Source organism: Phragmites australis, chromosome 11, assembly GCF_958298935.1.
Source record: "Phragmites australis chromosome 11, lpPhrAust1.1, whole genome shotgun sequence".
NCBI classification, from domain to species: domain Eukaryota; kingdom Viridiplantae; phylum Streptophyta; class Magnoliopsida; order Poales; family Poaceae; genus Phragmites; species Phragmites australis.
This window is the reverse complement of record NC_084931.1, coordinates 27,023,504-27,041,144: the sequence shown is the minus strand read 5'-3', so window position 1 is coordinate 27,041,144 and position 17,641 is coordinate 27,023,504. Positions and strand designations below refer to the sequence as shown.

The 17,641-nt window shown below is 47.7% G+C and overlaps 2 protein-coding genes and 1 non-coding gene across 7 annotated transcripts; 1 reads left to right on the top strand and 2 right to left on the bottom strand.

Moving 5' to 3' along the window:
- Positions 1-696: 696 nt before the first annotated feature.
- On the bottom strand, positions 697-4,165 carry LOC133884822 (probable protein S-acyltransferase 16). 5 transcript variants are annotated; one of them, XR_009903176.1, is made up of 8 exons: positions 3,687-4,165; positions 2,710-2,802; positions 2,528-2,629; positions 2,371-2,448; positions 2,160-2,258; positions 1,980-2,075; positions 1,086-1,189; positions 697-1,000 (listed from the first exon to the last, which is right to left on the bottom strand). XR_009903176.1 is itself a non-coding variant. In XM_062324385.1 (8 exons), the coding sequence occupies exons 1-7, from the start codon at positions 3,960-3,962 to the stop codon at positions 1,116-1,118; spliced, it is 855 nt and encodes a 284-aa protein (XP_062180369.1). In that variant the 5' UTR covers positions 3,963-4,162; the 3' UTR covers positions 697-1,000; positions 1,086-1,115. The 5 variants fall into 5 exon arrangements, 4 of the variants coding, with proteins under 4 accessions (XP_062180369.1, XP_062180373.1, XP_062180371.1 ...); XM_062324385.1 differs by having other exon boundaries at positions 1,086-1,226; positions 3,687-4,162; XM_062324389.1 differs by having other exon boundaries at positions 697-1,189.
- A 797-nt stretch (positions 4,166-4,962) lies between these two features.
- On the top strand, positions 4,963-5,043 carry TRNAL-CAG (transfer RNA leucine (anticodon CAG)). Its single transcript has one exon. It is a non-coding gene; the product is annotated as a tRNA-Leu (tRNA).
- Positions 5,044-7,757: 2,714 nt separating this feature from the next.
- LOC133885256 (glycerol-3-phosphate acyltransferase 5-like) lies at positions 7,758-10,055 on the bottom strand. The gene is made up of 2 exons (XM_062324942.1): positions 9,104-10,055; positions 7,758-8,836 (listed from the first exon to the last, which is right to left on the bottom strand). The coding sequence occupies exons 1-2, from the start codon at positions 9,704-9,706 to the stop codon at positions 7,889-7,891; spliced, it is 1,551 nt and encodes a 516-aa protein (XP_062180926.1). The 5' UTR covers positions 9,707-10,055; the 3' UTR covers positions 7,758-7,888.
- Between the last annotated feature and the right edge of the window lie 7,586 nt (positions 10,056-17,641).

The following is a 17,641-nucleotide window of genomic DNA, read 5'->3' as shown; positions in this document are numbered from 1 at the left end:
GATCCAGCCTGTTCTGTCATTTTGTAAGATATATTTTATGATCTGAGAATACCCGTAACAATGTTATACTTTGCTAGTCTATTATACTTTTGTCTGCTATTTTCTTGTCGATGAAATAGGATTAGCATAAGTAGATGCAAAAACTGATAGATACAAGGATTTAGATAAGATTTAAATTAAACTAGAGAAAGATCAGGTATGATGAAGGATTGAATAGATGATGAATTAAAAAATTTAAATTTCAACTATTAAAGTCCTTAACTTATTCACTGTTGAGTTTTATAAAATATTTTTAAAACTTTTTTCACTCAAAAAACACCCATGAGAAAAAAAAGAAAAAAAACTCTAATACATTTACCTGACTCCTACCTAAACTAAACATGCAATACATACAAAATAATAACCTTTATTAAAATAGGTTTTAAACCTATTCTACTAGTGAAGCTACTCACTAATTTTAAAAAAATTAAAAAAAGTTATAAAATCTGAAAACCAGATGTTACATGAATGTTCTTGGTTTTTTTATTGAAGTATCAAACATGTTGAATTTTATTGGAGTTTCCTGAAGCACTACAGTCATGTGAAATTGATAGTGACCAAGGCTTGAATGTAAGAGATGGGGTTTGCTAGGCCCGATGATACAGAGCTCAAGCACATGAAAGTACATCAAATGGCACCTTTAATTCTGACCAAATGTACACAACTAATCTTGGAAAATTGCTTTCATGACCTTTTGCGACATTACATGGCTTTTGAACACAGTATTAACATAAAATTTACAACAAAATCTGCCTCAGTTCAATGTTGTGTCTAAACACAGCCTACTCCAGATTACGAGCGAGGCAAGAGTGAATTTTCTCATCTGAGTATGTGTAGTATGAAAGAAACGACTAAGCTAACATTTCATGTCCTAGCTCAGGATACATCCCAGGAGGAAATACTCCTGGGTTGTGGTAACCATCTCCTGTAACCCGTATCTTGCAGAGTTTCAAGACCTGACCTGCCCCAATCCAACATGGTTCAGAACAAGCACATTCTGGCAGTTGAATGGGAAGCCAGAGATCCTTTCACAAATTAGCAACTACCTATTGTGAATGTACTGTTATCTTGTGTAATCACATTGGTGGTGTAGATATTGGAATATCATATGATGTACGGAACCGAAGGCCGTTGCCTACAGTGTTCAATACTGGGCAGAGCCAGAAGAATATGTTAGGCCCGAGAACCTGTGTACAACAACCAGGAAACATTGGAACCTTAATAACAAGTGAGACCACCCGTGGGTAAGAAAGCAACTAAGGTAACATAAATAAACTACCTCCAATTTTATTTGATGTTTTAGGGGCTGAAAAGTGTTCAATTTTTATTTGATGCTACAAGATTTGAAGAGACATGCAAATGCTTTCCTGAAGTGCCCTTATTCTATTTATCATTTACTAAAATTACAAGACTCAACCTCTTTGTTCGTTGGTAGCAATGGGTGGTTTAGGAATTAGGGGACAAACAGATGTACAAATGTAATGAGGTAGAACGAGACATAAGTTTAATAGGGGCGTATGGTCATCTTTTGCTTTTTTTTTTCTTCCCCTTCTTCATAAGTGCGCACAAGTCTAAAACAGAAAAAAAGGAGTACATAATTATAAATACACACAAAAAAAAACGTTATAGAGCTACAGACATATGAAACGAATACTAGCAGCATAAGTGCATAACATGTTAAACATTGATAAACTTCATTTCTCATGTTCTGCTTCCTTCTTATTTCATTCTCCTGGACAGATGGGTTGAACATCCAGGTTATTGCTAGGAAAAGGACAGTTCCAAAGTGTTGATGTCTTCAGATAAAAGATACAGAGATTGTCTTTGACATTATCTCTCATAGTCAAATATTTTATTCTTCTCATTTTGCATTTATATTTGGATACGTGGAACATTTATGTGCTCAGGAAACACAGAATAGCAGTGTAAATAGTTCTTACTGAAATAAGATTCTCATAGACACCAAGGTCATATGGATGATGATAGAGATCTCCACCCTTTTCTGCCAACCACATTGCTCTGACTCCTTCATGGTACTGTAAACATTAATAAAAAAGATTGTCAAAACTTCTTCAAACAATAGTGCTGGCCAACTTTAAGAGAAATATTATGTCACAAACCTCAATTGTAGTTTTATTCTGTAATATGAGGTAAACATGCCAACCCAAGAGTACTGCCAACGCCAAAGCTAATGGACAAAGAATGACCCCACAGATAATCTGCCCATTTGATAACTTCTTCAAAATTCTTATTTAAATGGAATTCCTGACAATGGTTCAGATTAACATGCAACATGCTAGTGACTTCAAAAGACTTTCTTAGAGTACTCACAATCGATGTTCGAGAAGAATAGCTGCCTGACTGTTCATCTTTAGGAACACTGTGCACGACACTCCCTATAATCAAAATCTGAGATAAACATGAAATTTTTTAACGTTATACCCCAGGAAAAAGTAGCAGCTAAAGTAAAGCGGAGAAGCTAAACTACCAAAGAGTAGAAGCTTGCAACTACAGCATACAATACAAAGACCAAGAAAATCTTGTAGTTCTCGTGTCCAACACAGTTATTAATCCAAATACAGTGATGGTCCTGCAAATATGAAGTTGGTGAAAATGTAAAACTGGAGAGCAGATAGAAGAATGACATCACAGAATAACTACTAGCAGCACCATTTTTAGAACACATCTCTTGCAAACACGACAATGGTGTGCCCGTGGAGGTTTATAGTGGCAACATTTCTGGCAATATCTCAAGTCACCACCCTGCAAAAGAAGCACATATACAATATGTTGTAATAACAGGCTAATGAGAAGCTATTTTTGTCAGCTATGCAAGAAAGTATACTCCTAAAGTAACGTGGCAGACTGGTCCAAGATTTTTCCCACTTATTGGAAAGATAATGCAACCTTCCCATCTCAGATTACTCCCTACCTCTTTTTCACAAGCTAGTAGCACACTGCAGCGAGTGTTTACTTTGAAATTACTGAAGACACAAATGAGCAATCTTCTGAGAGAAGTAGTGTATTATGTGTTTATCTCTATTCTATCACATCAAAGTTGAAGAAATGGAAGGCAACAAAGGCCAATGAACTAGATACTTTGGAGGGTACCTAAGAGGTTTTATCCCCACTAAAAAAATAGCAGTGGTAGCTTCTGAATTCAGAATCATTTTAGTTTATTTCAAAGAAAAAATTGGAACACGCAATATAGCATTTACTAATGATCTTAAATCGTCAAGAACTCAAAATTAACCTCTGAAAATCTTAAATTCAGACTAGATCCACTCACTCGGTGGAAGGTGCTAGGGTCAACACTCGAATCTAAATTATCTACTTGTACCACTGGTCCTCCTCTCAGGGTCCCAACTTTGAGCTGAAAAACGCAAGAACAGAACAATTTCCACCAAAATAACCCAAATTTACGAATCAAACTGCCTCTGAACCGTATTTGTCCTACAGACATGTACGCCATCCAAATCAAAGCTCCCAAATTTCCAACGAGTGGCAGATTTTGCAGCAACAGAACAACCTCCCACCCCGCAGATCCAGAACTCCTCCACAACAGCTAGCATCCAACTACCGAGGCCTGCCCGCCCAACACAAGCGGGGGAGGGAGCGCACGCGAGCACGAGGGCAACGCAACGCACCTTGCGCTTGATCTCGTGGACGCTGCTCTTGGCGTCCTCGACGTCGGGCACGAAGTCCGGCGGCACGCGCCCGGGGTCCCGGCGCACGGCGGCGGCGTAGGTGGCGACGCAGGCGGCTGCGAGGGCCGTGAACGCGGCGGCGTTGGCGACCCCGGCTGCCGTGGACAGCCCCAGCCACCGCGACACGGCCACGAACACCGTGGTGTAGTAGACGTACCCGATCGCCGCGAGCACCGAGAAGATCGGCAGGGTGAGGTGCCCCAGCCGCCCTCCCATCGGGACGGCGAGGCCCTAGGGCTAGGGTTCTTCCGGCCGGCGGAGGCGGGGGCAGCGCATCGAGTAGTCCGCGTGCGGGGGAAACGGGTCGGGCGTGAACGCGGCGCCCGTTTAAGACAGGGAGGCCGCTGTGGAGCCTATTCCGCGGGAATGAGCAACGACTCGGCCGGTGGAGCTGTGGAGGCGAAGGAAGAGGCAGCAAGCCAGCGAGCAAAGCATGCAGAGTGAGCACGTTAAGTGTGTTTGTTGCTTGAATTTATCGGTCGGGGTTGATGATACGTATAATTTTAGAATGAAAGGTGTTTAGTAATTTATATTTACTGTTTTAATTTGGTTCAACTGATATAAGTATATATTATTTATTCATACAAACAGACATATTTATCAGTATCATAAAATCAATTTTATACTAGCAACTAATCATAATATCGACTCTTACACCTACTCATACAACTTCAAATTTGATAAACTAAACAGAAATTCAGCTTACCATATCCTAACATATACAGCTAACTAAATATTTTTTTTAACAAATATAACTCCGTTTAACATACTTTATCTCAATTTATATATACAATGTAGCTCTACGGAATATCGTCCAAGAACCAAACACGCCATTGATGAATAGGCAAATGGTTGATGCTATTAACGTGGAGATTGGCGTGGTATTTTAGCGTGTGGGTGTTTTTTTTTAAGACCTTTTGCGTGCAAATGCTTGGTTCTTCATGAGTTTGTGTGCTGTGACTGAAGGCGTAAACAATCTGTGGCGTAGGATGTCAGTAGAGGGAGATTGCTTCGTTTGTGCTGACTTTGCGTGAGGGAAAAATTAGATGGCATACGTTGCTTTGATTAAGGAAAGAACAGAGGTGTCCATGTTGCGCGTGTGCGGTCTGGGTTAAGGGCTAACACGAATGATTTGCTTTCCGGTGAAATTTGTCAACTTGTAACATGGTGCATACTTACGAGATAATTGAATTATGTCCGATTGTCATAGCAACAAGTCAAGATGGCCGAGTTGGTCTAAGGCGCCAGTTTCAGGTACTGGTCCGAAAGGGCATGGGTTCGAATCCCATTCTTGACACCACGATTTTTCTAAATTCTTTTTTCAGAACTTTTTTTTATGGTCACAGGGGGAGAGCGTCCACCTGAATTTTTCATTGATAAAAGCCACAAATTACAACAGCAACACAAGACATTGGCTCTTCTCACGTGATGGGGATGACGCAGTAATTGCCTTCGCAGTAAGCCAGCGCTCAGCAAAGGTTCCTGTCGACGTGGGAGCGTAGGCAGAGACGGACGGGCCACGGGGCTAGCTGACCGTTTGGTCCCATTGGCCGATGGATCCCGCGCCTTCCGCTTCAAGACGTGCAATGCCGTCGAGAACTCCAGAACGGAAGACGCGATCGCGACTCCAAGCCTAATCTGATCAAGGCCAGCGGTGCAGCGACGGACACGCCTCCCGCTCCGATCCCGAGCCGGCGCACGTTGCGACGTGCGTAGTCACACGCCGCCAGGCCCGCGGAGGCCATGCGCCGTATGTGTTGGCCGCCCGCCTGGCTGTCCTGCGCTCACCGCCGGTGCCTTCGAGCGCTTCGCAACGGGCGGCAGCAACCGAGGCTGCATCGCCGACCGGCACCGGAGCTTAGCTACAGCAGAGGGGTCGGTTGCGTTACGCGTGCAGCAGCAGGTGCGGTTCATAGGCGCACACGCTCGTCCGAGGAAGACCATGAGCTGCACAGTTCCCCGTGCACTGCAAGCATGTAACCGTGTGAGGCCAAGCGCCGGGCAGGACTCGATCGGCTTGAACCGTTCGGCCACTGCACTTTCCCATTCTACAGCCGCGCGCGATTCCGTTGCTGCGTCTATGTCAAAAGATAACGTCGCGAGAAACATTGCTGTGTCACCGATCAGTAAGCGGGGTTCGAGTTGACAAATGACAGGTGCACGTCGCGTCCTCGAATTCAGCTGGATCACGCGAGGTCACTAGCAGTTCCGTAATGTCAGGTCGCTGTATGGTTATATGGTGAGAGTCAGTCGACAAATGCTGGACGAAGTTCTAGAGTAGTGGACCGGACCTTTTCAGAGGAGCTAAGATGATCTTACTAGTCATAAAAGTTTAAGCGTCTCTATCTCAGTTCCGCAAGGTTTGACTTAATAAAGCCTCTTTGTTATGACAATTAGAATTAATAAAGTTTATTTTATCCAAAAAAATCTCTGTTTCGCAAGGTTTGAGTTGAGCTTTTTGAATTGTGGTCTGAAATATATTAACTGATCTTACGAGTTGTTCCTTCGGAATAAGTCAGCTTCTAAGTTTTCATGCCGCGCCGCTTCGTTGGGTGTTGTTGTTTCCGTGGTACAAATGTAAACCTAAATGGGCATATAACATTCTTTTTAAAATCTATATGACGGGAGCTCTGCCATTCATTTTTTTTTTCATCCATTGAACTAGAAAGAAAGCTTAACAAATAGCAAGCAGCCACCTAACCAGCTATAACACCGGTTAGGAGCTCAAACAACTACCGTACAACATGAGTCAAAAAAGTACAGCCACAGGCAAAAGACAAAATAAGAAGAAGAGAGAGGACATAATCAATGGACCGGGGTCTGACAGTGCCAAATCTGGAGCACTGGTTGCAGACATTTTCCATAGTCGCTAAGATCTTAACTGTAGGCGCGACAGAGCATAGCCTTGAGTTAATGAACGCCAATTTTCTCAGCTGAAATTTTGTAGGAGTACTGTCATGTAACGTCAGTCGCCATTTGGTTTGCGTACGTTCAAGTGTATGTTCGTACAGTTGGGTGTCGAGCAGACGACCGAACTGTTTATACTGCTAACGTGTGTGCGATTAACATTCGTGATTCGTCAGAGCAGGAAGGATCAGCTCACCTAATAGCTGCTAATGACCGTGCTAAAACTATCTAGATAAGAAGAGCAAGAAATTGAGAATAGCAAACTGCGAATGGCCGCCCAACTACCAGCAGAGAATCGTGAAAAGAGAGCTGACGAGGGAGCAACTTCTGATATTCACTTACACTCGGTAAAAATCGCCAAAAAAAAAATTGGATTGTAGGGGGAATGTATCGTCCTTATGGCAGGATGTGATCCCCATGATGCAGAATTGGAGTCTGCTATGTCCAACAAGTCAGTTAGAGTTGTACAATCAATGGTTAGATCGGTTGGAAGAAGTGATGGAAAGGTTGGAGAGAATCAATGGTTAGATCGGTAGGAAGCTGAGAAATCTGATGCTGAAACCTTGCTCGGATATACCTGGATGCTCAAGGCTCTGAGATGGGGGCGAGTGTTCAGTTTGAGGAAGAGGTGAGAGCTGCTAGGTACGGCATGGGAGATGGAGCAGTGACATCAATAGGGTTGCGTTGAGTGCTGCAGTCCAGATCGAAGGGGAGCAGAGACCTGGAGGCTGGTACCTGGGTGAATCGAACCTGAAGCCCTGTTCGAGGCTTCGAGCAATGTCCAATGGGAGGTTCTCAAGAAGAATGACGGTGATGCGGATGAGAAATGGGCGCGCTCTAAGCTGCGCGTCGGTTCATTTTAGTTTTTGTATTCTGTATTTTTTTCGTTTTAATATCTTCTTGGAGTGCTCGATGAAAATGTATCGGTTGTTGAAACTTGTGCTGTAAACGCTACTCTTGTCCTGTTGCAATGCAGATGGACTGGGGTTCTTGTCTCTGGTACTAAAAAAGAATAGCCAAAAACATTTACAAATTAAAGTAAAATGAAAAGAATAATATAGTACTTCGTGTAAAAAAAGGTAAACAAAATCACCATGGGTTGAGTTGAATATAAAACTGCTAATAACTGTATTTTACTACATTCTTCACGTAATTACGTACAAGTACAATCAAATGTGTGAGCGAAGTACTTGACCAGAGAGCTACGTGGCGCCTCTGCGTCCGGTGAGTAGTGATTAGTGGAGCAGGAACCCGAGGACCTCCTTGACGCGGCGCTGCCACGCCAGCTGCGTTGCCGTCGCCGGCTTGGCGTTGACGATGCCGTCGTTGCCGGCGAGCACCCTGTACTTGTCCTTGCGCGTGAGGCTGGTGCACTCGAACCCGAGCGTGGCGGCGAGCATCCGCTGCACGTAGTTGGCGACGTCGACGGGGCTCTCGCCCGCCGCGCACGTCGCCTCGGCAGGGAGCTGGTTGAGGAACGTCACCTCGTAGACGGGCCTCGGGTTCATGAAGAAGAAGATGGGGTCCATGGCCTTCCACCCCCTCGCTGTCGTCGGGTGGAAGAGCCCAACGCGGTAGTTCATCGCCACGGGCACGATGCGGTCGCTGAGCTCGGCGAAGAGCGCGGAGAAGCGGAGCAGGAAGGGCTCCCGACACGTGGTGCCCTCGGGGCACACGGCCACGTCGCCTCGGGCCAGCTCCGCGCGTATGCGCGTCGCGTCCACGTCCCGGTCACGGGTCAGCCGCACCGTCGGGATCGGCGAGAGGATCTCCGAGAGGCGAGAGATGGAGTACGTCACAGCGGCCACGCCGCGGCCGAGCACGGTCGCGAGGACCACGGGGTCCATGAGAGTGCGGTGCGTGCAGACGAAGAGGACGCCCGAGGGCGAGCCGTCTCCAGCGTCGCTGGCGCCGACGGGGGGAGGCGCGCGGCCGTGCATGATGACGGCGCCGCCGAAGATCGGCGCGATGTGCGGGATGGTCCAGATGGGGACCATGAGGCCGACGGCGATGCGGACGAAGGCGACCAGCACGCCGAGGGGAAGCCAGAGGAGGATGACGAGGGACATGAACGGCGTGGGACGGCACACGAGGCGGCCGTCGTGGAAGATGACCGGCCGGAACGGCGGTGCGCTGGGTTGCCCCGTCACGTCGCCCGCGGTGAACGGCGGCTGGAGCTGCTCCTGCATGCATGAACGTAGCATGCGTGTTCAGATGAAAGTTTGACTGCTTAATCATCAATTTACTAGTTGTACTACTGAATTGTTAAACTAAGTTTTAGCGTCATGCCTTGTATTTTCTTTTCCTGTATTGCAACTTGCATGCTATGATGGATACGCTAAATAAAATTTTCAAAAAAAGAAGAAGATATGCTAAATACGAAACGTATCCCAAAATTATTCTGTCACGACACTTGAGGCTACTGGCATGGGCAATTATTGGTGCCGCACCTTACAGAATGGAAAGGATGACCGTGCCATCTCTGACCGTCCCAGCCCGAGGTCCGGCCGGTTGCCGTCGGCGAACAGTGCGCGGACGCGGTCGTCGACGGCTTCCTGTCCGCTGCCCCTGATGACCCCCGTGGACCGCCTGAGCCGGCTGTACTCCAGCTCGCAGCCTACCACCTCGTGCGCGCCGAGGTGCTCCCTGGCGAACCGCTCCACCATCACCCGGGGCATCCGCGTCACCACGACGCGCCTCCCCTCGCAGCTCCCGAACGCCTCCCACGCCGCCGCGTCGACATCGTCGGCCATGAACTTGGGCAGCACGGCGCGGGACACTGCCTCCACCTCGGCGCGCGGCACCCCCGCCGTGGCCACGAACGCCGCGACGCGCAGCGCGAGCTGGTCCCCCCGGCGGCCAGGCAGCAGCTCCAGCAGCCGCAGCAGAGGCCACAGCGCCAGCAGCGCCGCGAACCGCGGTAGCCCAGACGCCTCGAACGCCAAGAGCATGAAGTACGGGAACGTGTCCGCGCCGCGCAGCAGCGCGCCCTCCAGCTCTGCCACCACGGACCTCCGCGCGCGCGGCGACGCCGACGACGGCACCATCACCATCGGTGGTCCTGAGCTAACTCCCGGCTTTCGTGAGTCGGATCGAGACGCGGATTGACTGATAAATTCAAGAAATCGAGCAAGGATGCGCGAGGATATAAGGGAGGTGGAGGAGGTGGGCAGCGTTTGGCTTGACCTCGACCACCTAGCGCGCGCGCATGGCACCGGTTCGGGTAAGCGGCCGTCAACCACCCTGCACCAGAGCTGTAGGATTAGGAGGGAGGGTTGCACACCGCGCTCGATCGCGCGCGACAAAGCGCGGGAGATCGCGCGAGGTGATCACCTAACTCGCAACAAACCAGCCAGGTCTAGTTAGTTTTGCCAGGGTGACCGTCGAATCGACCTCCCCACCTTTTATGCCTGCGCCGCGTCGAGTCCACCGCGCTGCTGCGTGTGAACTGATGGGATGGCTGCGTGCCGGCCGTGCTACAGTAGCTGCGTGGGCAAAAGGGACGGTTGCGTGACCGCGTGAATGACAGCTCGGCGCGACGAGGTCGACGGGATTTAAAAGGCGATGGACACCGGCGAGGCCGCTACTGTACTTGCGGGTACGTGCTAGAACGCTAAAATTCTTACCGCATCAAGCTTAGCCAACGCTAAAATTCTTACCGCATCAAGCTTAGCCAACGCTAAAATTCTTACCGCGGGCGGCTGATAACAACGGCGGCCGCCTTTGCGTTGCCGCGCGTCGCGCGTCTGGATTTTGGCGGGCAGGGGCTCCCTGTTCTCGTGTTTGCCCCCGCGACTCGGTCTGTGGAATGGCTCTCGCTGCCTCACGGACTGGGCTGCGTTTGCTTCAGGGTTAAGGCCGGTGTGGGTAGGGTCTCCGGGATGGGAGCTTTCAGTGTACCACGATTTATCTCAATCGCTTGTTTTTTACAGGATATTAAACCATTTGTTAATTCTCGTATACTTTATAATTTTTTTATATACTTCTCTAACACGAATTGTAATACAAATAAATGATTCTGATAATTTATATATCTGTATACTCTAGTATAATTTTCGGAGATAACGGAAAATGCGTGCCAAAACATAGTACCGACATGCCGGCGTGCTATGCTGCTGCGTGCTCACAGCTCACGCGAGGAACAGTAGATGAATTTTGCACGCACCGGTTTGCAGTGAAGCACAGCCAAACCACCGCACAGGCACTCGGTGGCACAGCAGTTTGGTGGGTTTCCAAGCGCTCCTTGGGGTTGACCGTCCGCATGGCCTGCGCGAGTGCGATGGAACGCCCTTCGCGGTCTATTGGGCGCTGCAACTGCAAATAGTCAACACGAAAACGACCGTGATCAATGAAAGGAAGTGTCGTGTCATATATTGTTGTGCATGACCTGCCAGATCATTCAATCAAGCATACAGGGAACGGTTCAAATCAGGTGCACAACAGGACTAAATGGTATCGGTCAACACGATACTAGCTGTACACGAATTAAATGGGCTGATGAAGCTGATCATATGCTCCAGCTATGTATGCTGAAAAAAGAGGTATCAATCTCACTTGTATAGTTTCATCGACCATAGAACTCAGTAAGCACAGAGCAGCCCCACCGACGAGTGCAGCAAGGGCCAGCCCTTCTATCGTTGATGACCACCAGACCCTGCTGAGTGCCGCTGTGGCCTCGGCGTCCACCCTAACCCTTCCTCCCTGGATCTGGGGAACTAGGTCCTTCCATTCCTTCGGTGAGGGAGCTGTGATGATTGGAGGGTGGCTCCTCGTCTTCATCGTCCACGCACGCACATCATCGGGTTAAGGAACTTGGTCTTGTCAGTGGTCTCATTCCTCGACGCCACTAAAGGTAAGTACATGGTCGATTCTTCATGTTGCTTGGCCGAGGTTACCTCACGCCAGATCTCTCCACTAGTCGACAGCTTCTTGGCTGATGCGCGTCGGCTGACACTGGTCACCACAAGACATGCCCCCGGCGCCGCCCTTCCCAAGGGGCAGGCGCCGTTCGAGGTAGTCCCACCTCAGCGGCCACCTCCACACCCAGCTCCAAGGCCTAGGGGTGGCAAACCATCATGCGAAGGCAAGCATGACACCATGTGGAGCAGCCACCTCCATGTTGTGAGGCCCGTCTAGTTCCAATGGATTTGGTGGGTAGGTTCTTTAACTACCTTGCCATGGACCACATTGCGGTGATCTACAGGAACGCATCTCGCTACGGTGCCACAGAGAGGGACACTAGGCCCGCTCCTGCAAGCGGTTGTGATCGCTGGTCGATGGTTCATTTGTGGCACCAGCTCCACCACCCGGCCAGGGGAATCAGGTGGGTCAGGACCATATTTTGCCACCATTCCACCCAAACACCATCCTCGCTCGCCACACGCGACAGCTGAATAGGGGATGTATCCATCTCGTCGCCCATCGATAGCGCTTCCCCGACGAACTCATTCTATGGTTCCACTCCGTCGGGCAATGCTTCGCCAACAAACTCTTTCACCAGTTCAATGCTAGGAGGGAACTTCAAACCTCCGTCCAGCCCATCCACACCTCCATCCAACCCCAGAGCGCCCGAGAGAAGACCAGCGATCAAAATCTACGTACTTCCACAGCCTATGGAAATCGATGATAAGAAGTGTGATCTCGCTCGCACTCTGGTCGCGGTCGTGACAGGTACGTGATTGGTTATCTCCATCAACCAAATGAAGCTCCATGTGCAGGAGCATTATAGTGTGGAAGGGGATGCAATGACTATTCACCGGCATCGGCCCAAAGATTTCTTGCTAGTTTTCCAGGAGTCTTTCTGACACTGACCGTGTTCTTAATGCGCCACCACTGACTGGGGCTTTGTTATTCCTCGCCTTTAACATATGGCGCTCCGAGTCCATGGCCAGTGTCGTCCCGATGTTGTTCAAGGTGATAATTAGTATGGAGCACATTCCTGCTCATGCTTTGTCTCTAACATATGGTGCCGCGAGTCCATGACCAGTGACATCCTGATGTTGTTCAAGGTGATAATTAGTATGGAGCACATTCCTGCTCATGCTTGGTCTCTCAGCATGACGCATGCTATACTCGGATGTCATGACCCATCATCTAGGTTGCATCAGAGACGACATCTAAGGAGGACATGTACAACTTCAAGCTTGTCGCCTGGTGTGTCCACCCGGGTCTCATCCTAAAAAAAAGATTATGATCCTCCGGAGCACGACAAGTTGTACGTGCAACATGGGCTATTCCTCCGACCAAAGGAGATAATCTATCTGGAGAAGAAGACTCTATGTTACATGATTGTAGTTCATGTATGGGAGATTCACGACTTGCACCCTAGGTCATATTCCTCCTCCGATGACATTGACTTCTACCCATTCGACGATGGCGAATCAGACTTCAACGACGACTATCCGGGATATGATCTTGGGAGTGGGTCTAGCGAGCCATAGCTGAAGAAGCACAAATTCGAGTGTGCAGTGGGGCATATTGATGGTGCATGGCTGTCCATCACTAAGGTTGGTGATGCGGTTCAGTGTCATTGTGTTGCCTCCCTTTAGCAGGGTGTGCAGTCACGGACGATGGTGCGGTGGTTTGGGTCGCATGGATCCCTAACTAGTGACTATCTACCCTATCGTTGTCGCGTCCCCTTTCACCTACGACAATGCCTTTCTTTCCGCTATCATAGTCTATGCCGCCAGTGGATTCAAACTAGATGCTGACAAAAGCAACTGCATAGAAAGACAAAGATGAAGATAAGGTCTCTTCAAAGGGGCATAAAAGGAGAAAGTAAAAGTAATCCCGCTCCAAACAACATTCACACCAGCCAATGATGGACAAATGGTCCATGTCACATCTCCGGGGACTCTGCGCCAAAGGGATCCTGAGGCAGTTCGGTTCCCATCTGGGGGTTCCCATGTTGATCCCCTAGATTTGACTGACAATTGGATTATGGCTGCTTTTGTCACGTCAACCATCCAGGCCTGAAGAGTGGGACCCTATGGTCCTGGAAGCTAAGGTTCTGCCTCGACCGCCTCCACGTGGTTCCAGCGTCACACTGCCATTTGGCGCCTACCCTACCATAGGCGGCCCAAAGGGCAGGAATCAAAGGGACGAGTTGGATGAGGCATGTACTGGCTTTAAATGTGTTGGGACACATCCACTAGTCCTTAAACCAACAAACATGCCAAGAGTGTATTTGAATGGTGCTCATGTTAGCCCCGTCAAATCGTTGGCTTACTAAAATAATTAGCAGGGCATTTGGCCATCGTCGTTTTGCCCGCGCGTGGATGTGGAAATGAATTGGGTGTGAGTGTGGGGGGCCGGCATTAGCGAATTAATAATCGATGTCCATCCAAACACACTCTCAGCACACCATCATCGTCTATAAATTGGCAGGACACAGCGGCTTGTCAATCCAAAGACGCCCTTGATTTGTTTAGCCGTCACCACCAAAATTTTGGCAACCTCATGTACCTTTTTCTCATCTCCCACACGTTCTCTTCCATTGCTAGACCAACTTGGACCAGACATTTTAGAGTATGCCACTCAACTCGTAAGATTCTCAGGATTTGCCACTAGATTCAGGAGGCTTTCATAACATACTACCTCCTCGAACAAATTGTTTCAATTCATACCACTATAAACTTTTATGGATTGTTTTTCTCTTGCTCTGATCCTTCCTCATCTTCTTTGCTAAGATGATATCTCCTGCTTGGCTGCTTCTTAGCTCCTCTGTCCCAAAGCAAAGCTCTAGCCTCTATGGTCATTGCCAAAATCTGAGCTGGGCAAGCCCATGCTAGCTGCTCTAATTTGAGCTTGCTGTGCCACACAGGCGCCGCCTCATGTCCGTCGCATCATGCTGAGCTCTCCACGCCCATGGTGGCCACCCCCAATTGGAGGATGAGGTTGCAAAGACCCCGTCTTCTCCTGCAACTTCAACAATTGCTTGCTCGTAATGTTGGATGCCTTCACCCCATCTTAGATTAGTAGAATTTGTTATAATTATAGGGGCAGAGCCTGTATAATAATTCTTAATAAATCTTAAAGACTCATATTTTGGAGAGGCGGCCCATGATGAGATCTTATATAATAAATCTCAATGACTCATATTTTGGAGAGACAGTCCATGATGGGATCCACCCTCTATTAGTACTATATTGCTAATTGAGGTGGAGGTGGTGGGTTTTCTCACTATATATGCAAAGACCCCACCTCATTAGGTGAAAAAAATAAATAGACTGCTAATTAAGAGTAACCCTTAAATTAGGAACACTCTCATTATGTGAGTTTATATAAGAGTTAGGGTTTTTCCTCTTTCTCTTTCTGTTGCGCTATCGCTGTAGTCTACTCCATCTCGACGTCGGCGTGCACTGGCAATCAGGAGAGTAGGTCTCTGAAACCCTCACTCTTGAGATCCTGCATCGGCAATCGAGAGAGTAGGTCTCGAAACCCTCGCTCTTGAGATCTTGCACCAGGAGAGAGAGAATAAGGTTTTTGAAAAGCGCTCTGCACGACTATTCAAATTCTTCACCACGGCTCGTCTTCCTGGTCGCTTGGCCACCCGCTGTCGTCTTCAACAAATTTAGTATGTCATCAGCAAGATCGATCGCGCCGTCAACACGATGCAACCAGCATCTTCAACAACATCCATAACGTAGGACCAATACGTAAAAACCATGTTACTTATACTTTATTTCTCGCGGTTTCTAATTTTGAGTATAATAGATCTAGACATATGTAGTGCTTTTATACACATGACTAGATTATGCTTCAGTAATATGAACATGTTAGTTTATCAGTTTATGCTCATGAATTATTTATAGATTAAATTAAATCTAAAAGTGCCATGTATTCCAACAATCCAAAAATCTTATTGTAGACACTTAGGTTTATCAATGACTGGATTCGTTGATGCACTGAGGCCAGATAAATTTTCTGGTATGTACTTTAAGAGATGTCAAGTCAAGATCAGTCTGTGGCTGATGACTATGAATGTCTACTGGATGGCTAATGGCAAACCGGAAGGAATCCTTACTGCTTAGTAGGAAAAGATGTTCATGGATGCTAATACACTCTTTGTAGGATGCATTCTTAGTGTTCTTGGTGACCATCTTTGTGATGTGTATATGGCCATAAAAAGCGTGAAGGAGCTGTGAGATACACTGAATGCTAAATTCGGTGCATCAGATGCAGAAAATGAATTGTATATCATGGAGCAGTATCATGACTACAAGATGGTTGAAAATTGCTCTGTAGTCGAGCAGGCTCATGAGGCTCAGTGCATTGTGAAGGAACTCGAACTCCTCAAGATCAATGTATGTGACAAGTTTGTTGTTGGAGACATCGTTGCCAAGTTACCTCCTTCGTGGAGAAACTTTGCCACTGCTCTAAAGCACAAAAGACAATAGATTACTGTTGAGAGTTTGATTGCGTCTCTTGATGTTGAGGAGAAAGCTCGGGCTAAAGATATGAGTCTAAAAGGAGGCGAGGGACATATTAACACCATTATAGTGCAAAAGCCCTTCCACAACAAGAACAAATAGGAAGATAATAAGCCAAACAAAACTACCATCTTAGAGAAGAAGAAGATGACTACAACAAAACTACCTTGCTTTGTGTGCAGTGAGATTATGTACTTCACCAAGGATTGTCCAGACCGCAAGGTGTCACGTCCCAAAATGCTAATTACGTAATTAAGCATGCATGATCATTATCGCATGCAATTATACGTATTTGTTTATCGAGTTGAGTCAAAATGTGTTTTAAGTACTTTAGAGATGGTCTAGAGCACTTTAGAGAAGCCCCAAATACTTAGAAAAAGGTGAAGAGTGAAGATAAGGGGACACTTAGGAAAATTCAGCAAAAATCACCCTCGCGGTCTGACTGGGCTTACCTACGATCTGACAGCCAGGTGTGCAGTAACATGGGCTTGCTATGTGGACTTACCACGGTCTGACCGGGAGCATTGGCGGTCTGACCGCCAGAGCGAGAAGCTCAACTTAAGTGAATCGATCCCTCTCTCTCACACTCATGCCCTCACTCTCTTCCCCACTCCACCTTAGAGAGAGAAGGAGAGCTCCATCTCGACATCCATGACGACCGCATATCAATGGTGGGAACCACCCCAAACTTCTAGAGGACTTCCCTGAGCTCCTACCCTCTTCTCCCTCGCCGGAGGCACACTTGTCCAACCTCAAGCCCGCATGCCACCCGGAGCCCCCTCTCCAAACTGGAGCTTCTCCGAAGTGGATTGATCAGCTAGGAAGTTACCATACACTAAGGTGAGGCATCCCCTACCATTTCCCCGTTGTTTCCAAGCTCGATTCGACCCTCATATCGTTTAGACTCAAGTTCAACCTAGCCTAGATCCAATGTATGGGGTATTTTGAGTTTAACTCAGTGAATGTTGTTTAAATCACTTTAGAAGTACTTCACTAGTCCCATAGAGAATTTTGGTACCCTTCCTAGTCGATGGTTTCATTGGAGTCCTCGCCCGCGACCCACAAAGGTGTTGCTAGTAAGGTTTGATGGTCTGATCGCCGATAGGGCCGGTTTGACCGCTAGTTAGGGCTGGAGAATCTGAGTTGAAAACCCTATACAGGGGTCACACCGCCACTAGGACAAGTCTAACTGTTGGTCGGTGGTCTAACTGCCAGAGGTTAAAACCTTTTGCACGTCAGCATTCTGGCCACCAGTTCAATGTCGATCTGACTACCGGCCTCTAAAAGCTAGATGGACTTAGGTTAGCTTATCTGGGGTCTCAAACTTTGAAACCCTAATCACTTAGTGATCTTTTGCAAATGTTTTCGAAGCATGATGCTCTAGTATCATTCAAACATGCATCATGCGCACGCTTTTCCATCGTTTATTATTTATGCAATGCATTCTTATTCTATTTAGAGAGCGTTGCACCAACAATCCAAGCGAGTGAAGGTGGACACCAACCTCTCGAAGTTTTGCATGTGTTGTGCGGGGAGTGTCAGGCAGATACCAGAGTA